We start from the raw sequence: 17,819 nt of genomic DNA, 5'->3' as shown, positions 1-17,819 counted from the left end.
CTCTCATAGACTTATAAAACCATTTATTTTGTTCCTATATTATATAGATTCTGTGACACAGATAAAAATAACATCCTCTTAAATCTTGCTCATGCAAGAATTTTTTATGAACATATTTACGTTAACTCGATTTGGACAGTAACTCATTTATCTCGTTTTTTTTGAGCCCGTTTATTGCCACACCGTTGTAAGATATCTGTAATAGGTCCTTTATGTTGAAATATAGCAATAAGCTGCGTGCGTGCTTCGGTCATTCCTTCGCTAATTAAGCTACTACGTTGCATATTTCCTTTAATTAATTCATTTACACGTTCAAGACCATCATCTTGTCTATTCCTGACATTTTGCTGTGATTCAAGCATGGTTAACGTTGTTTTCAGTTTTTCATGTACCTATACAAATTTCAGTTTATAATATTATTGTTTGAATGTTATTATTTACATAAAATATATATTTTATTACCATAAATAAATATTAATATAATCTACTATAAACTTACTTGTTTCTCAAGATCAGCAATATCTTCCATTTGTGCTGTAAGATGATATACTTTCCAACCATTTAATTTCTGTAATACATGTTTCTGTTGGGCTATTTCTGCAACAGTAGGTCGTCTTTCTTCACGAGGTCTAACCTCGCTTGGTCTTCTATAATGATGAAGTCTACTGCCGCATCTATTTTTCCATGAAGGCCCTGTAAAACCAAAAATAATTATCTTCTTTTAACATATATTCATAATGATTTTTGCTGGACATTCCTTCCACAAACCTAATAAACTAGGTGTAGGCCGTGTTCGTATTGGAACTGTTGGTTGTTGTGTAGGAGATTTGATAACATCACATTGCGTGTTTGGAGTTTGTCTCTTTTCTGATAATTTTTCTTTCGTTTCTTCTTTAAACTCTTTTTTCATCCTTTCTTCTGTAATAAACTGCATTTCTTCTTCAGTACACCTTGATTCCGTTAATTCTACTCCGGTAAGTTGTTGTTTTCGAGGCTTTTTTCTGGGAGACATTTCTACTGTTGGATTTATGGTAATCCTGGATTGTTCAGGTTCCTCATCAAGTCCAGGCGATGACGTTGCTGAAACTGTAGTAGATCCTGAACTTTGACAACCTCCACCATCTTGATCTCCTCTCGGCGAACACGGTGGGCTGGATGTTGTAACAGGAGGTAAAGATGCCAGTACAGGAACTAAATTCTTAGCCGCACCTAAAAATTCGGAACCATTTCATCAATTTTGTTATCAAATACAAAAACACGAAATGAAAAAACATCATATATATAACATTATTTAACTTATTTCGTTCATACCTTTGATAGGTGAATTGTCATGATCTCTCTTTCGAAGTATACTTGGTCTTGGAGATGCATTTGTTTTAGCGTGAGGTTCATCGTACCCAGGTTCGACGAGTAACCTTACTGGAGTTTGGCGGTATTGGGTATATGTTCCTGCTCAATATTATTCAATAAACATTGCTTTGAAAACATTAAAACACATCAACAGACAATGAAAATTACCTGCGGGTTCAAAAGAATAGTAGGTTGCAGTATGTGGCGGATGCAAATATTGCCCTTGAGTCGATTGAGAAGGCGTTGAATTTGAGTTATTATTTGCATTACTGGCGGAAGAAACCCGAAAGCCAGATTGTTGATTGGGTTTGATTTGCACAGTTTGTCCAATGCTTTGTGCCTGTACTGTTTTAGCAGGTGCTGATGTAACTCTTGCTGATGCTAAAGGTAAAGGATGCAAAGACATTCCAGTAATTCTAGCAACAGTAGTCGATGTAGGCTGTGATATTCTTGTTGTATTTGATGTACTTGCTGTTGTAGCAATTACGCGTGATACTGTGTTAAGGCTTGACAAAGAGGTTACTGTTTGAACAACACGTGGTATTGTTTGTGTCTGTGATTGTGGCTGCTGTTGCTGTTGCTGCTGCTGTTGTTGCACCTATTGTATAATCAATTCTGATCAATATCCAAAGCACTAATAAAATATATCTTACATCATATGTGATATGTGTAATGTGTAAATACCTTTGCACTTACTTGTTGAGAAGGAATTACAATTCTACTAACAGTTCCAGTTGATGGAGTAGCAACAGTATTAATTGATAATTGCCTTCCAACTGTTGGCTGAACAGACACTGAAGCTGAAGCAGTTACTCTATTTGTAGCTCCAATTACAGGTGCTGATACAGCTATACGATTTACAATACCTGTGGTACTTAGAGGTCTATTTGACTGATTAGGCTATGATATGAATACAAAATGAACATTATTTATCTTATCAATATTATTTTACAACTTCACTTTATTGATTACAATGAGTAATAACTTACTTGAATAGTTTGAGCTGAAGGTCTGCTAGGTTGTGTAGTTTGTGATATATTTGATATTTGAGGAGCAGCTGGTCTGCTTTGTGTAACCGGCAATCTTGTAATACTATTGTTCGCTTGAAGAACTGGTGCTATTAATCTGGACGGAGTACCAGAAACTCCAGTGACCATTGTGGCTTGTACAGATCTTCCTTGGCCTGAAGGTGTAATTAAACGAGGCTGTTGACTGGCATACACTGTTGATGGTGGTCTTGAAATTCGGCTAACAGGAGGTATGGGATGCCTTTGTGGTTGCGCATATACCACTGATGTTGTTTTAGGTTGCCACTGAGAACTTGAAATAGCTGTATTTATTCTAAGAAATGCAAAAGATGGTATGAATTTTTATATTATTTCATGTTGTATTATTTCATGGTATAATGGTTATCAGTTTAATATTTTACTAAATACTTAAAGTAAACTCTATTTACCTGTTATACTTACTCTGAAATATTTAATGTTTAGTTATATAATTAAAGGATATAAATTTTTATAACATAAATTTCCGGTTGTCCGAAAAGTTCATTTCGATTTTTAAGGAAAATTCAAACGTAGCAATAAATTTCGATATACATTTAATTGAATGATATAGGTGCCATTTTATTCCACAATCCTTTCTCCATCTTTCACGCAACTTGAATATTTCAACCTTTCAGAATCTCTCAGGTTTTCCGATTTTTTATGTCAACCAAAGGATCAAAGTTTTTGCCATTAACGCGTTGACGCCAGCGCCGATATTCAGGGTTTTCTCTGTGAGGCGGCACCGAACGCACGCCGCCTCACGGAACAAATTCGTGTGACCCACCGATAATGCACGCCGCCTCACGGGGCAGACACGTGTGACCCACAGATGGTGCACGTCGGCGTCAATGCGTTAAAGAAATTTTGTAATGACCTAAATAAATAAAAATTTGAGAGTGGAATGTCTGGTGAATACGGTAGGTGGAGTAGCACGTCCCAACTAAGCTCCAACAGCTTTGTCGAGCTGTCACAGACACATGAGGCCGTGAATTGACATGATAAAACACGACGCCCTTCCGATTCGCTACTTCTGGACGTTTTTGTTCAATTGTCGTCTTTAATTCGTCTAATTACTTTCCTAAATTTATTGTTTGGTTCTTTGGTAGAAGCTCATAATACAGTATTCCTTTCCAGTCCAACCAGACACAGAGCATGATTTTCTTTAGATGAAGACCAGCTTTTAGGATGACTAAAGATTCATTTCAATTTCCTCAATATCTTTTCCACTCAACATTATTATAAATAATACATTTTTCATTCCCCATCATCAAAAATGGTGTCTCCTTCTTGCGTTTATACAGCGAGTTGCAAATGGAAATGTGATTCATCAGATTTTTCTCTGTTAAATTCTGGATTTTGATGTTTTTAGCATTTCTACTAATTCATGTGTTATATAGCGTGGGTTATTCTTGATCAGTGATTTGATCTAATCTTCATCAGTGGTGAAGGGCCTACCCGGATGTTCTTGATCTTCAAGGTTGAAATCCACTTCCACAATTCTTTCAGTTATAGCACCGTCACCGTAAACAGCACATATCTTGCTTGCTGCTTGTGTGGTATTTTTGTCTTTTCAGTAAAAGAAAAGCATTAAATGCCTATAATGCACTTTGTTTCCTCCATATTTAAGAGCTTATAAAACCAATAAAAATTAATGTATCCTAACTGAACTTTTTTCTAAAGATACCCGAAATATCACTTTTTAGGATATGTACACATGTTATTTGTTTTTAATCATTCTGATATATTCAGACCTGTCCTAATACCACCTGCCAAAAGTCGATACAAACTTTCCGAACAACCCTTGCATATATGTGCATATATATACCCTGATCTTGTGGTAGGTATAGCTTGTCCTGTATTTGCTCTAACAATCGGGGTAGCCACTGTCGATCTTGGGGCAGAAATATTGGCAACTGCAGCTGGTCCTCGTGGTACATGATAAGTTGCTGGCATATTTGTAACTTGTTGTGTCTGTTGTAATAGTTGCTGAGCCTGTGGTTGATTTTGACGTTCCACTGTACTTAACATACCTGGAGAAATTATCCTTACTGTAGAGCCCACTGAGCAGATCTACAAAACCATGATCAATGATATCTATTAAGACTTTAAAACAAAATAATGTATTTAAATGTAAATAAAAAGTTCTCTCTACCGTCGTTGTTATCTTGTTTGTTTCTGAAGTTGAAGTGGTACCGCAGGGAACTACAGGTTTCATTACAGGTAATTTTGAGTTTGTATCCATTGACATTGATTTTCCTATAAGACTAGTAGATGTACCACCAACTGATCCCACTATAGTCTGTGTTGACTGAATATTTTGTATGTTACTTTGAACAACACTTTGCACATTTTGTATACTTTGCATAGTAGTTAAATTCTGCGCTATGCTTTGTACTGTTGTCTCTGGTAGATGTTTATCACCGCCACTCTCGACTGAACTTAATGTTGTGTTCATATCTATATCTCTAAAAATTATCTTTATATATATATATATATATATATGTAAAAACAGAATAAAATCCATTTTACACATAAAAATTAGTTTCTAAATTTCATATTTTATTTATTATCCTTTATTATAGGTCTTTTTTAATCTTCTAAACTTTATAGAAATTAAAAATTATTATACATAAAATAGTCAATACTGTAGGAGAGTGTCTTAATTAAAAGACTAAAAATCTTAATTAAAAGTCTAAAATTAAGTTTCTTAAATACATTTGAAGGTTATCTACTTTTCTAATAATTTAACAGCAATAACAAAGATAATATATATAAAACAATGTTATAATGAATATGGCATTAAAACATAAAATAATGTTGAGTATTGTAAAAAATGAATGTACTTTTTTATTTTTGAAACTGACAGTAAGCAGTATTTTTTGGAAGGGAATATATAATGATAAAAGTACGCATACCTTTATAAAAACATAACGCAGTAAGATCATTACCAATTTATTTAAACGTACACATATAACATTCTTAAAATTCTTCCGTTTCATTGATGCTTTTCAAAAAAAAAACATTTTACACTCCAAACAGCAGTTTTCTTATCACTATAGAAGTTTATAGCGCCTAGTGTAAGCACAAACACCAAGCACAATACAGTGCAGGTAGATTGTTATTAGCTAAATAAATGTTCTATGCATTTACTATATTCTTCACTTGATAGGAACATTTCATTCAATCAAACAATTTTAAATGGAAATAAATATATAATTATGAAAACTTGAATAAATAGTAGAATGTAGCAATTTAAAGGTCATTATTTATATCAAAATATAATATATTGTAAATAAATTTACTATAAAAACAGTGAGTAATATCTCCATAAAGAAAATCACTACTAAAAATAGTTAGTGATTTTTATTCTGAATGTAAAGTTGGTTAAATTACGGTAACAATAAAATAAATAGTGCTCACTATTTATTGAAGACATTTCTTTTTAATTTGAATATTTATTTACTTTTCTTTACATTATAGCCATAATAAACTAAATTATTCAATAAACTAAATTAACTTTCTCTCTCTTTCTGTTTCTCTCCTCTGTAATTGAATAAAAGAATACGAGTATATTTTTTCATACACATTATGTAAGAGCTTCTTTCATTTGCAGTTTTAAATTATTATTCACATAACTATGCGAAAATTCAAAACAAATATTAATAGATTAATTCAAAAAAAATGAAACATGTGTATGATTTTATTTTTCACAACAAATGATCATTATTTCTTAATAGAAGCTATAAAATATTCTCTTATATGGTCTATGTTTTATAAACTAATATTACACATAAAATAATCTATTGAAAAATAAATTGGCAAAAAAAACTTTAATTCATATCTGTTCATGTTAAAACTACTTGCTATCTTTAAGAGCGAATTTGAAAAATTTATATGTTTATACATGTATATATAAAATGTCTAATGATTTTTCAATTACATATATATACATATATATTTGAAAAAACGTAGAAAAGTTACTGCATTACTCGCATCTTAGCTGATGATAACCATATTAAACCTGCAATATTACGAAATGTTTAAAAAAAAAAATAGATCACTAGCAGGTTATATAGTGAAAACCGTGGTGAAAACACACGCGTCTTCCGAAGCGCCACCTTGCTCATTTCCGATGTTCTTTTCGGAAATGGCAGAAACGTTGCGTTTGTGCTGAGAAAACGTGACTAAGAATAAGAAAGAATATTTGATGGTCGATCGAGATCCAAGAGAGAACGAGTGTTATATATTATTATTCCATTGCATATTGATGTACATTAAGGCTGTCGCGCAACGGTATGCAGCTGTCGAAGTAAATCGACCACAGTAACACGGATACAGAATTTTTCGCAGTAGTCCGTGGTCACGGGTATCCGGGTGCCGGCACATATCAATATAAGCGAGTACGAACGATTTAGTTATTGAAAAAATGGCGGCGGAAATGCTAAGCAAGAATCGAATGATGGTTTTTAAGTACAAAGGCAAAGATCAAGAAGTGAGTATCCGGTGTGTTCATCATTGTGCGCAGTTACGTTGTGCGTCTGGAAACTTCGGCTGTCGTACTGACTGGATAAATCAAAGATTATTATGGGTGCTGGTTTTTTTTTTTCAAATTTCTGCAATGTATTTGCATACTTTGTTGTCCCATATAATGGATGGATCTGTATATTCAGTTAGCATAAGATGCATCAATATTGTTAATATAACTTTATCAAATACCGCAGTATCGTATTTTGAATAGAATCGTACTATTCCGAGACAAGTAGACAGTATCGTTACATTAACGTCAAATATAGCACTATTAGAGATAGACCTGAACAAATTATTATAAAAAATATGTTATGAGAAATATAAAGTCGAGTTATTTTATTTTGACTATTTGTTTAAATCCTTATGAGTAAGTTATTAATAACTTACTATGTAATCTCATTATATCCTTGAGATAAATAATGCTTTTATGTATCTTTTCATTGCAATTAGAAATATTGAGGTTCTTTAGAATATACATGATATTTTAGTTTATCTCGCTTAAAAGAAATTGATATATTGCACTATTTCCAAATAGTAAAAATGTTTTGAAATTCAACTAAATTTGTGACAAAATTTTTTAATAAAATTGTATTGGTTCAAAAAAATTCTATTGAAAGATATATTTTCTATTATTGTTGTATTTGTAGGTAAGTAAAATTTGCAAACATAAATATACTTTGTTCTTTATAGTACATTTTCTTCTTATACAAGATTTTGAAGTTATTATTAAAGTATTTTTAGTTATGATACTAAATATATATTAAAACTTTAAGAATTGTCAAATAAATATCAATTCCTGAAATTCATGCATTATTATTAAAGAACACAAAATGTTTCTATGTATTGTATGATTGTTACATGTTTTATTACATTGTACAAAACAAACATTTTCATTGTTTAATATTTCAATTTTACTTTAATAGAGATTGGTAAAATCATTATAATACATATTTCTTAATTTTTAAAGCATAAAAAACAATATTACAGTAATTATGCTATTTTTCTATAATAAAGACATACTTAATCTATATCTCCTTTTTAAAGCACATTTGTATTTTAAAGGTATTGGAATGCGACACATTGCAGTTGATTTAATAACTTTTGAATGGCAATATATCATATATTTCAGGAAATGAGAAGAAGAAGAAATGAGGCAACAGTGGAGTTACGTAAAAACAAACGTGATGAGACTTTACAGAAACGAAGAAATGTGCCTATTACGGATTTAATAGGTAAACTTTTTAAAAGATTGAATATTAAGTGTCAGTGATGTAACAATATCCTTTTCCAGATGAAGAAGATATTGATAAAAATAACATTGATTTATCAAAAATCGATTTAAAGGAATTAGTGTCGAAAGCTGATAATTCAGATCCAGCTGTTAAATTACAAGCTGTACAACAAGCAAGAAAGTTACTATCATCAGATCGTAATCCACCGATTGATCGATTAATTGAAAGTGGCATTTTACCAATTTTAGTTAAATGTCTTCAACAGCACAATAGGTATGATAGTGAATGGCTTTGTGTATATACAAAGTGTTAATTATGACCTTGATTATAATCCTAATTTATAATATTACTTAGTATATTATTTTTTATGAGAGTAAAATTATATTTACTGGTTGTGTAAGATTTTATAGGTTTAGAAATTTCATAGGTTTAGAAATTGTCTTTTGCTTTTAAGATAGGAATAGAACGAAATATGTACATAAAAGTTTCTCTTAAAAGCTTGTATATAATATTACGTTTTCAATGGCAATAAACTTTTATCGTTTGCATTTTTATTATTATTAAACATTAATATAATTTGCTTTCCAGTCCGTCACTGCAATTTGAAGCAGCATGGGCTTTAACAAACATTGCAAGTGGAACTTCACCTCAGACGCAAGCAGTTGTAGCTGCTGGTGCAGTTCCACACTTCTTGCATTTGTTACTTTCAAGTCAACAGAATGTCTGTGAGCAAGCTGTATGGGCTTTAGGTAAGTAAATTAAAGTAAACAATACTGTCATGTGGTATTGATGATCTTTTTTATTGTAGGAAATATTATTGGGGATGGTCCTCTGTCTAGGGATTATGTTATCAAGCTCGGTGTTGTACAGCCATTGTTAACGTTTATTAAGCCAGATATACCAATTACTTTTTTACGTAATGTAACTTGGGTAATCGTAAATTTATGTAGGAATAAAGATCCACCGCCACCTGTTAAAACTATTGAGGAACTTTTACCTGCTCTTAACGTACTTATTCATCATACAGATATCAACGTAAGTTAGACATTTAATATACTAGTAATTACATGTAGTTATAAACAATTTATTATATTCAAAATAAATTGTAGATTCTTGTCGATACAATATGGGCAGTGAGCTATTTGACTGATGGTGGTAATGAACAAATTCAAATGGTTATAGATAGTGGTGTAGTGCCTCGTCTTATACCACTTCTCTCGCACAAAGAAGTTAAGGTGCAAACGGCTGCTTTGAGAGCAGTTGGTAATATTGTAACGGGTACAGACGAACAAACGCAAATTGTACTAAATTGTGATGCACTTTCATATTTTCCCAATTTATTAACTCATCAGAGGGAGAAAATTTGTAAAGAAGCAGTTTGGTTCCTTTCAAATGTAACTGCTGGCAATCAATCTCAGGTTCAAGCAGTTATAGATGCTGGATTACTGCCTCTCATTATTCACAATTTAATGAATGTAAGAAGATATTTTTATTAAAATTATCGAAATTTGTTAACTTTCATCGATGTTACCATTATATATTTACCTTTTTTATCAGGGTGAATTCCAAACACAAAAAGAAGCAGCGTGGGCAATCAGCAATTTAACAATAAGTGGCAATGAAGAACAGGTTGCGCGGATGATACAAGAAGGCGTTATCGCACCTTTCTGTAATCTTCTTGACTGTAAAGATACTCAAGTTGTACAAGTTGTTTTAGACGGTATACACAATATGCTCAAACTTGCTGGACCACAAGTTGAACAGTTGGCCAATATGATTGAAGAATGTTCAGGTTAGCCTTTGTAGCATTTAATGCCATGTACAACATTATTTTAAAGTATATTAATTTATATTATGAAATTTGTGTGTTTTTGTAGGTTTGGATAAGATTGAATCATTGCAAAATCACGACAACATAGATATTTATAAATTAGCGTACGAAATTATTGAGCAATACTTTTCAGAAGAAGTATGTACTTATTCTATTTTCATAATTAATGATTAGATTTTATTGTGATGTTTTTAACACAGAAAAAATAATTTATGATTCTTTTAGACAAATGATACGAATCTGGAGCCACAAGTTGTGGAATCAACATTTGAATTCGATCAGACGACGAGCATTTCGAACGAAGGTTTTAAGTTCTGAGAGGGCCTCTATTATTTCTTATCTGATCGTGCCGTCCCCCGACAAACTCTGTTATGGAGTCATTCTACTTACCCTTTTATATTCTTATGTGGCAATTTCAATATGCCGTTATCAAATCAAGGATCATGTTTGGTTTTGCAAATTTAAAACTGTAATTATGACTGGCCAATGTTTTGCCCTCTTCCTCTCCCCCCCCTCCCCCCAAAAAAGAGAAATTAGAACAAAACAAGGATAAAGCCATAGAGCAAAAGAGTTTCTTATTGAGATAAGAATCTGTGTTCTTTTCTTTTTGATTCTTTTAACGAACTATATGTTAGCTTTTCCCCTTTCTGATTGCGCATACTAAAATCATTGGTGGAGCGGTACTTAACCGAATGCAGCTAATGACATGCATCATATTGACTAAATTATTCTAGTAAATTAATTAACTTGCTCTCTAAATTGAAGAGCAACGAGGAAAAGATCCTTTTTATTGTTTGATCATGCTGCTCTCCACTCTAACTTGAGATGAGTCTTGGTTAGTGATGTTACGTTTATAAAATAATTTGTGTATATTTTAGGCATGTTAAATTTATAATAACATTGATTACTAAATAAATAAGTCAATTGACTACTCTTTATTAGCTTAATTCACGTCTATGAATTATTTTTGTAAGGGGAAGAGGATAAACAGTAAAACTGTCTAATAAACGCGGCAACGTTAATTGCTAATCTTTGCCTAGACTTTCGATTGCGCGAATAAGGTTATCTAGAAATTTGAAGAGATTTAAATATTTTCATAATATATGTCCTCTTATTATAAAGTACTTTTTTTATTTACTACGTTATTACAATTACGATTTTGGTTGATATTCAATAGTGGGGTCACTAAATGGGTGAACATCATCCGCATAAAGTTCTTCGGGAAGTACATTTGTGTTTTCATTATTCGGTAAATATGTAGGAAAATGTGGTGACGTATTTTTTTTAGTAGGTAAAATCGTATCATACAAATAACACATGGTATTTATCTCTCCTGGGACGTTATGACCTAATACCCAAATTACATTATATTTAGTGTTTATTCGTAGTATCTGCAACATACACACAAAAGTTTAACAGTGATCTGAAGCCATTACATATAATTGTTAATAATCTTTCAACATATTTACATCGTTGTAATTATTTATTAATCTAATTCTGATGGATTCTTTCTAAAAAGTGGATCTTAACAACAAATTTATTTACAATTATTGCTATTGCAATTGTGACAGATTAATATTATTTTATTATTTATAATTCTTTTCATTTGCTGATTTAAAATAATTGTGAAATTTTTGAATATAGTTATATAACTGAGGCATGTTTTTAAATAATGCTATAAGGAAATTAATTAAATTTTTTAATTCTATGTTTGAGAGTTTCCATTAGATTAAAAACTATTATTAATAACTAATAGTTCTTTCATTTTTTGCTAATATCATACACTCTAATATCAGAGTGTTAAGGGAAAAAGTTATTACACATTGTGTAACATTATGTCGTTAGTATATTCCTAGCACAATTTATCATTCTTGCAAATTTTCTATATTATTTACATTACAAACTATAATTTTAAAATAAATGATAAATGAATTATATAAGTTTGACTAATTGTAAATATATGTTTTTCACTAGCTGTTGTAAAATAATTTTAAAGTGCCACTGCTGTATAATGTATCTTCCTTTCGAAAGTAATATAGTTTTGAAGAATTGACGTTTTGTAACTACTGAATGATGTAAGGAGATAATCTTCAAATGTTTCATCATAAATATCTACATTCTCAAATATTTCATATAAACATTTCAGAATTCAATGTATCTTACTTCTATACTAAACACATTTTATATGGAAAGTAATTCTGGATTCCTTACATGAGAGTTACAAAAGATTGAGCTGAGATGCTATGCATAATTTTTAACTAATTTTATTTAAGATAAATGAAAACATTGAGTACATTCTTGTAGTTATAGATTTTCAACTTCACGAATATCTTTTTTTTTGTAAAACTACAAAAAAAGAAATAAATATGCACTATCTTTGTATAAAACTTGGAAAAAATATTTACAACAAATAGTGTTCATATATAAAATATATGTATAAACAATAATTTGATATAGCTATTATACTGATAGATCATCTTGACCATTCACTCTAATTCTACAATTGAAAACAAAACAAAAAATGATGTGGTTCGATGGAAAAATAAAGATTCAATTGTACTGTTTAATATATTGTGATACATAAAAAAGAAATAATAAGAAAAAAGATTATACCCTATTTTGAATTGTTGTTTTACTTGTATCATATATGATATTTCATAATAACAAAAAGTAATAAATATATAAAAAAAATGTCTTTAAATAAATATATTTGCAACCAAAAGAAAGACGAATAATAGATCATAAATGTAATAGATGTGTGCTAAGTAAAAATGATGAATTACCTTTACACCTTTGAGAATACGCCAACGATTTCCCATATGTCCAGGCATTTTAGTACCTGGCATTACCCTAGCCTTTGTTCCTCCTGAGCCTATATTGCCTGGTCTTCTATGCGTTTTAGTTACACCATGAGAAGCAGGCATACCTTTAAAGCCCCACCTTTTCATGACACCTTGAAAACCACGATCTATACTATGTTTTTAAAGAACAATGCAATAGATTACATATTATACACATCATGTATAAAAAAGAGAGTACTAGTAAATGAGATTTACGTTTTTCCTCGAATATCAATAAATTCTCCTGGTTTAAAATGAGCTGCACACAAAGGAGTTCCTGGTTGAAGAGCAGCATTTGGTGAAACTACAAATCTCATTAGTGTTTTTTTTGGTGTAACTCCAGCTGCATTAAATATTCCATAATATTCCTTAGTAAGCTGTACAAATTGATAATACAAACATTATATTCAGAAAACTTAGATAAATATTAAGAGATATAGGAAATATAACATACTAGCTGCGGATCAATATTTACTGCACCTAATACAAGGCAACCATTTTTTACTTTAGGTTGTAAATGTTTAGTGCGCTTAACTGGATTGAATTCTTCAGGTGGCATATATTTTACAACTTCATTATCTACAATCTATTAAGAAATTAGATATATGAGCTTATAATCAAAAATCAGAATGTACTTCATATAATTATTATTATAGTATATTTACTATATTAGAAAATACCTGTATTAGCGTTGTCGTTACTTTTTTACCATTTTTCAACCACATTGGATATACTCCTATCTTTTTCCCAATTAAACCAGTACGTTTAGAGCCTGGAGTCCATGTTGCTGACTGAACAAGTTCTGTATTTAATGGAGATTTTTGTACATCGAGCAGACCATTATTGGCTGATATAAATTCAGAGAGAAATTCTTTGTTTTCTGGAGAAAGTTCTTCATTATAACGCTAATATAAAAAATGATAATATAGAGTATTTGCGAAACAGTAAAAAATAAAAATGTTATTTATCTATTTCAAATACATACTGTACGTGTTGGTTTTGGTAGCCACTCTGGATGACGTTTCTTTGGTGGAGGATTTTGTAATTTACCACGAGCAGGAACAGATATCACGTTGAGGCTAAAATAATTGTACTAGTAAAAACTAATTTATTTTACAAAAACATTAAAGTAAGTTATTACAAGTAACATAATAAACATATTATTCTAACTTAATACCTTTGTTTTAAGTGTCTACTAAACAGTTGAAATCCATTAAGGCTTTTTAAAAGCGATGTCATGTTTGTGAAATATCATACAAATTCTGAAAGAGGTTAAATTGTAAATTAATAACGAATATGTTATAAGATCTGTTTATAAGATGTAAAATATCAATAATACATTTATGTAATATGGAACAAAAAAGTTTATAATAATTAATTCCTATTTTCATAATTTTACAAATTATGCTTTACAGACAACAAATTTAATCTATTAGCAGTTTACTGTTAGAGTTAGCACAGACGAGATGTAAAAATTATAAATTATAAGATAAACTTAAAACGTGTATATTTTTATCATTATCGTATTAATTTTAATATTTAGTGGAGCCGATAACTAAGTAAGTACATCCACAAACGAGAGTACATGTGAATTTGATCCTACTCCCCACGTCCCAGCACTGTTCCTAAGACAGTAAGTTCTCTGATTTGTGTTAGAGTTGATATAAGAGAATAATAATGAATTATCTAATTTACAAGTAATGCAGAAATTTTGAAAGAACGCGACGAACTTCACCTTGAGATAAATACGTTAAAGGTGAATGAAAATGTATATAAAGAAACAACAAATGAATCGAAAAAAAAATACATACATTAATATCTCAAATTGTTGTAACGAATGAAAAAACTTCGAATTATACACAAAGTAATAGTAGGATTGAAAGGAAATATCAAAGTATATCGCAGATTGCGTACTACTTATTCATTAGCGGGGAATAAAATTTGATTCTTTATTTTATTTCCCGATTCCTAACATTTTTAAACTATAAATTTAAGTTCAAATAATAATTCTTAAATAATCATTTTTTAAGTATAAAAGGCTATTTATATCATCCAAGTATTACAAATAAATTTTTATTTTATATCCAATTCTTTAATGAAAGCATTTTTAAAAATGAAAAAAGATATTCTATTATTTGAAATTAATTTAATGACTTATTCAAGTTTTCGCACACAATTTAATAAAAATTTGTAACTTAATATGTTCTAGAACCTAAAGGTCCTATAACATAAAGATCATAAATGATTGGACGGCGGTTGACCATCGTTAGAGATATCGTCATCCTAAAGGCACAGATACGCGTGCGATGACATTAAAAGTAACAGAGGAAATGAGAGTGCCCACGCCCGTACTTCTAGTGTTGTATCATAGTATAGGTGCTGCACCATACGACGAAATGCTGAGTTTACTTGACATTAGCATGTACAAGAACCTATAATATTAGGGATCTGCCCTGTTTGTTTGCATACCAACATAGACATGAAATTATGGAGTTGTACGCTACAAGAACCTATTTAATTGTACGGTTCTATGGAAAAGTTGATATTTATTTTCTCTAGTTTTATATATACATATATACAATTCCTAATTTTATAGGTTCTTGCACATGCTAATTTTACTTAAACTCAGCACTTGGCCGTATGGTGCAGCACCTGTGCAGCACTGTGAAACAACTAAAACCACGGACGTGAGCATTTCCTCATTTCCTCTCTGATAGAATATAGATCGATCTTGATTATGAGTATATCGCTCACTGATTTAATTATTATTCCTACCATTCGTTCATAAGTAGCGCTGGTATCTTATTCTATACTGAACCGATAATGTCGCATGTGATACTAAAATAGTATGGGGGGCTATATAGCCCCCGGTCTGCGAAGAAATTGAGAATTCCAGCATTTCTTGCTTTTAAAAATATATTTGTGAGTGATGTAAGATATCTTGATCAATTTTACAACTTAAAGGTATTTTTTAAAAAAGAGTTTAAATATAGGAAGCTTTAAAATTTTTATTTCTTCTCTCAAATAGGTAGAATATTTTAAATCAAATAAATAGTCTTGAATCTCATACAGAAGTGTTAAAAATTTGTGAACTTTTTTTTATACCTTGCCAAGATGCTATCAAAATTAACGTATGAAAGATCAAGACAAGGTAAATATTGTACAAGAATACCGCTTCGCGTCCTCCCTTATCTTTCATATACTAATTCTGAGAAGTTAAAGTTAAAATATGTGCTAAACTAATGGTTTTTCGGTTAAATAGTTTAATATCTTTTTCTAGAGAATATCCAACTGGATCGATTAATATTGTGAAAAATATGCGGTATCATTTAAAAAGTTCAAGGTTACTTTAATATTTTAGAAAATATAGTGTTAAAAAAACAAAATATATTCGTTTGACCAAACCCCTTAAATACAATAATCTATTTCACTTCAAACAGTTTTAGTAAAGTGAATAGATAAAGCGAATAGATTACAGATGGTATTTCCATTGATAAAGAAATAACGAAGTCATAGACGGTATTGATTGATCCTACAGCGGTAACTTTTAACGTCCTTCTATTATTTCACCCAAAATTTTTGAAGTCATCGTTGTATTGGTCAAAATATATGACATTTACTGCTTCACAAATTTTAAGACATCGCTATATTTCCAACAGTGACTATACATAGAACGAGAATTTCTTTCTGTTTTAAAGAATCGTTTCAGGTTTCAACGAACAAACTTCGAAAAGTATATCAATTTCTTATCCCTTCATTTTCAAAATATTGTATAATGACGTGAAATCATTTATGACTATCAAAACGCATCGCTTGAATGCTAAAACGAAAGATTAAGCGTCCGAGACAAGACAAGTGTTTTTATATAACCTCTGCTTAATTCTAAACAATCGATTCAACGTTTTCAAAATGATATACATAATCCATAATATCTCTTGATCGTGCGCATATGAGTTGATACATATTTCTAATTTTTGTTGTAATAAAACGTTTGGAAATAAAGTTTTTCATTAATACAACTACTAAAACCTAAATGTCTAACGTTACATGATACTCATAATATAAACGACATAATACTCTTTCGTCTACAACAGCAAACGTAATATTACACTTTTTCGAAACCAAACGCACAATAAATGTACGTAAACGATTATGCGAGGAATCCTTCGTTATTGTGGCTGTATCCAAACAATGCCAAAGTCGAGTCGTTTAATAATAACAGCTGCTGTTTCATTCGATCATGTTTTCATTTTTCAGATTATTTGATAATTTTATTTAAATTGATAATTTTATACAAACAGTATACATGATGTGATATACATAAAGAATATACAATCTTATCTAAATAAAAATTTGTTAGATCAAACATTTCGAGATATCGCTCCGTGTGCAATCATAGGCACGCGTTTTCATTTGGAACGTTATTTTAAAGAATCTTTGAATCAGAAATTCGAGGTAGCATTTTCTAGCGAGTTACACACAGTAACGTTTACTTAAAGTATTAGATTGGAATATCAAAGTAATTAAAAGTAAAGTATCGAAATAAATTAAAACCATTTTCGCTTAGTATGACGTTTTAGTGTCAACTCCATTTCATCTACATCCTTATCAACATCCTTCTTCAATATTCTTTTCAGTCTCTTCTCTTTTATTTTCTCCTTTAATTTGTTTTGTTTTCTTTTCTTCTTTTCGGTTGTATCCATATCATTGCATGATAAATCGTTTTTGTTTTTAGCTATTAAACAATGAACAATATAATTTTCTTTATTAAGATAGATCAGTAATAGGTACTTTCATTTCATTATACTTGTACTTGCCAGCAAATAAGTCCATGTGACGATGTATACTCCGATCTTCTTCTATTTCTCTGCGACGATCCATCTCCAAGCAGTCAACAATTTCATTTCGTCTTTCAACAATTTCTATCAATCTATCGATAAAAATATTAAGCTTTCATTGCACTTTTCTATCATTTACGAATAGCTGTTAGAAA

At 30.6% G+C, this 17,819-nt stretch overlaps 4 protein-coding genes across 15 annotated transcripts in view; 1 reads left to right on the top strand and 3 right to left on the bottom strand.

Moving 5' to 3' along the window:
- Positions 1-6: 6 nt before the first annotated feature.
- On the bottom strand, positions 7-5,509 carry LOC126920064 (histone deacetylase complex subunit SAP130-A-like). 3 transcript variants are annotated; one of them, XM_050729972.1, is made up of 10 exons: positions 5,312-5,509; positions 4,549-4,872; positions 4,222-4,466; positions 2,340-2,691; positions 2,035-2,250; positions 1,519-1,948; positions 1,312-1,449; positions 769-1,209; positions 500-693; positions 7-392 (listed from the first exon to the last, which is right to left on the bottom strand). In XM_050729972.1, exons 1-10 carry the CDS (start codon positions 5,393-5,395, stop codon positions 144-146), a joined length of 2,673 nt encoding a protein of 890 aa, XP_050585929.1. In that variant the 5' UTR covers positions 5,396-5,509; the 3' UTR covers positions 7-143. The 3 variants fall into 3 exon arrangements, with proteins under 3 accessions (XP_050585929.1, XP_050585930.1, XP_050585931.1); XM_050729973.1 differs by having other exon boundaries at positions 2,047-2,250; XM_050729974.1 differs by having other exon boundaries at positions 4,549-4,861.
- Positions 5,510-6,502: 993 nt separating this feature from the next.
- On the top strand, positions 6,503-10,933 carry LOC126920069 (importin subunit alpha-3). Of its 3 annotated transcripts, none has more exons than XM_050729984.1 (9): positions 6,503-6,984; positions 8,053-8,155; positions 8,215-8,428; positions 8,744-8,904; positions 8,964-9,190; positions 9,265-9,630; positions 9,713-9,947; positions 10,033-10,124; positions 10,212-10,933. In XM_050729984.1, exons 1-9 carry the CDS (start codon positions 6,823-6,825, stop codon positions 10,302-10,304), a joined length of 1,653 nt encoding a protein of 550 aa, XP_050585941.1. In that variant the 5' UTR covers positions 6,503-6,822; the 3' UTR covers positions 10,305-10,933. The 3 variants fall into 3 exon arrangements, with proteins under 3 accessions (XP_050585941.1, XP_050585942.1, XP_050585943.1); XM_050729985.1 differs by having other exon boundaries at positions 6,506-6,888; XM_050729986.1 differs by lacking the exon at positions 6,503-6,984 and adding an exon at positions 7,460-7,570.
- A 164-nt stretch (positions 10,934-11,097) lies between these two features.
- LOC126920071 (39S ribosomal protein L3, mitochondrial) lies at positions 11,098-14,738 on the bottom strand. 5 transcript variants are annotated; one of them, XM_050729992.1, is made up of 8 exons: positions 14,638-14,738; positions 14,004-14,088; positions 13,812-13,905; positions 13,507-13,731; positions 13,281-13,412; positions 13,043-13,203; positions 12,770-12,959; positions 11,098-11,377 (listed from the first exon to the last, which is right to left on the bottom strand). In XM_050729992.1, the coding sequence occupies exons 2-8, from the start codon at positions 14,063-14,065 to the stop codon at positions 11,138-11,140; spliced, it is 1,104 nt and encodes a 367-aa protein (XP_050585949.1). In that variant the 5' UTR covers positions 14,066-14,088; positions 14,638-14,738; the 3' UTR covers positions 11,098-11,137. The 5 variants fall into 5 exon arrangements, with proteins under 5 accessions (XP_050585949.1, XP_050585947.1, XP_050585945.1 ...); XM_050729990.1 differs by lacking the exon at positions 14,638-14,738 and adding an exon at positions 14,412-14,557; XM_050729988.1 differs by lacking the exon at positions 14,638-14,738 and adding an exon at positions 14,394-14,551.
- A 2,316-nt stretch (positions 14,739-17,054) lies between these two features.
- The window catches only part of LOC126920061 (EH domain-binding protein 1), a 49,904-nt gene continuing 49,139 nt past the window's right edge, over positions 17,055-17,819 (bottom strand). For all 4 annotated transcript variants that reach the window (XM_050729959.1, XM_050729960.1, XM_050729958.1 and 1 more), the window contains 2 exons: positions 17,644-17,756; positions 17,055-17,561 (listed from right to left, as the gene is read on the bottom strand). In XM_050729959.1, the coding sequence (XP_050585916.1) occupies positions 17,374-17,561; positions 17,644-17,756 (301 nt within the window). In that variant the 3' untranslated portion in view covers positions 17,055-17,373. The remainder of the gene's footprint in view (positions 17,562-17,643; positions 17,757-17,819) is intronic.

The sequence above is a fragment of the Bombus affinis genome, chromosome 9 (assembly GCF_024516045.1).
Source record: "Bombus affinis isolate iyBomAffi1 chromosome 9, iyBomAffi1.2, whole genome shotgun sequence".
NCBI lineage: Eukaryota > Metazoa > Arthropoda > Insecta > Hymenoptera > Apidae > Bombus > Bombus affinis.
This window is presented reverse-complemented; position numbering and strand designations above follow the sequence as displayed.

What these genes read in the sequence shown, in the direction of transcription:
- LOC126920064 (XM_050729972.1), bottom strand. Translation starts at nt 5,395, where the DNA reads ATGAAACGGAAGAATTTTAAGAATGTTATATGTGTACGTTTAAATAAA. An exon ending in CTATTCTTTTGAACCCGCAG is followed by an intron (nt 1,450 to 1,518) that starts GTAATTTTCATT and finishes AATATTGAGCAG; the next exon opens with GAACATATACCCAATACCGC. An exon ending in TTGCTGATCTTGAGAAACAA is followed by an intron (nt 393 to 499) that starts GTAAGTTTATAG and finishes AAATTTGTATAG; the next exon opens with GTACATGAAAAACTGAAAAC.
- LOC126920069 (XM_050729984.1), top strand. Translation starts at nt 6,823, where the DNA reads ATGGCGGCGGAAATGCTAAGCAAGAATCGAATGATGGTTTTTAAGTAC. An exon ending in GCAAGCTGTATGGGCTTTAG is followed by an intron (nt 8,905 to 8,963) that starts GTAAGTAAATTA and finishes TTTTTATTGTAG; the next exon opens with GAAATATTATTGGGGATGGT. An exon ending in AGCAATACTTTTCAGAAGAA is followed by an intron (nt 10,125 to 10,211) that starts GTATGTACTTAT and finishes TGATTCTTTTAG; the next exon opens with ACAAATGATACGAATCTGGA.
- LOC126920071 (XM_050729992.1), bottom strand. Translation starts at nt 14,065, where the DNA reads ATGACATCGCTTTTAAAAAGCCTTAATGGATTTCAACTGTTTAGTAGA. An exon ending in TACCAAAACCAACACGTACA is followed by an intron (nt 13,732 to 13,811) that starts GTATGTATTTGA and finishes TTTTTATATTAG; the next exon opens with CGTTATAATGAAGAACTTTC. An exon ending in TAAATATTGATCCGCAGCTA is followed by an intron (nt 13,204 to 13,280) that starts GTATGTTATATT and finishes CAATTTGTACAG; the next exon opens with CTTACTAAGGAATATTATGG.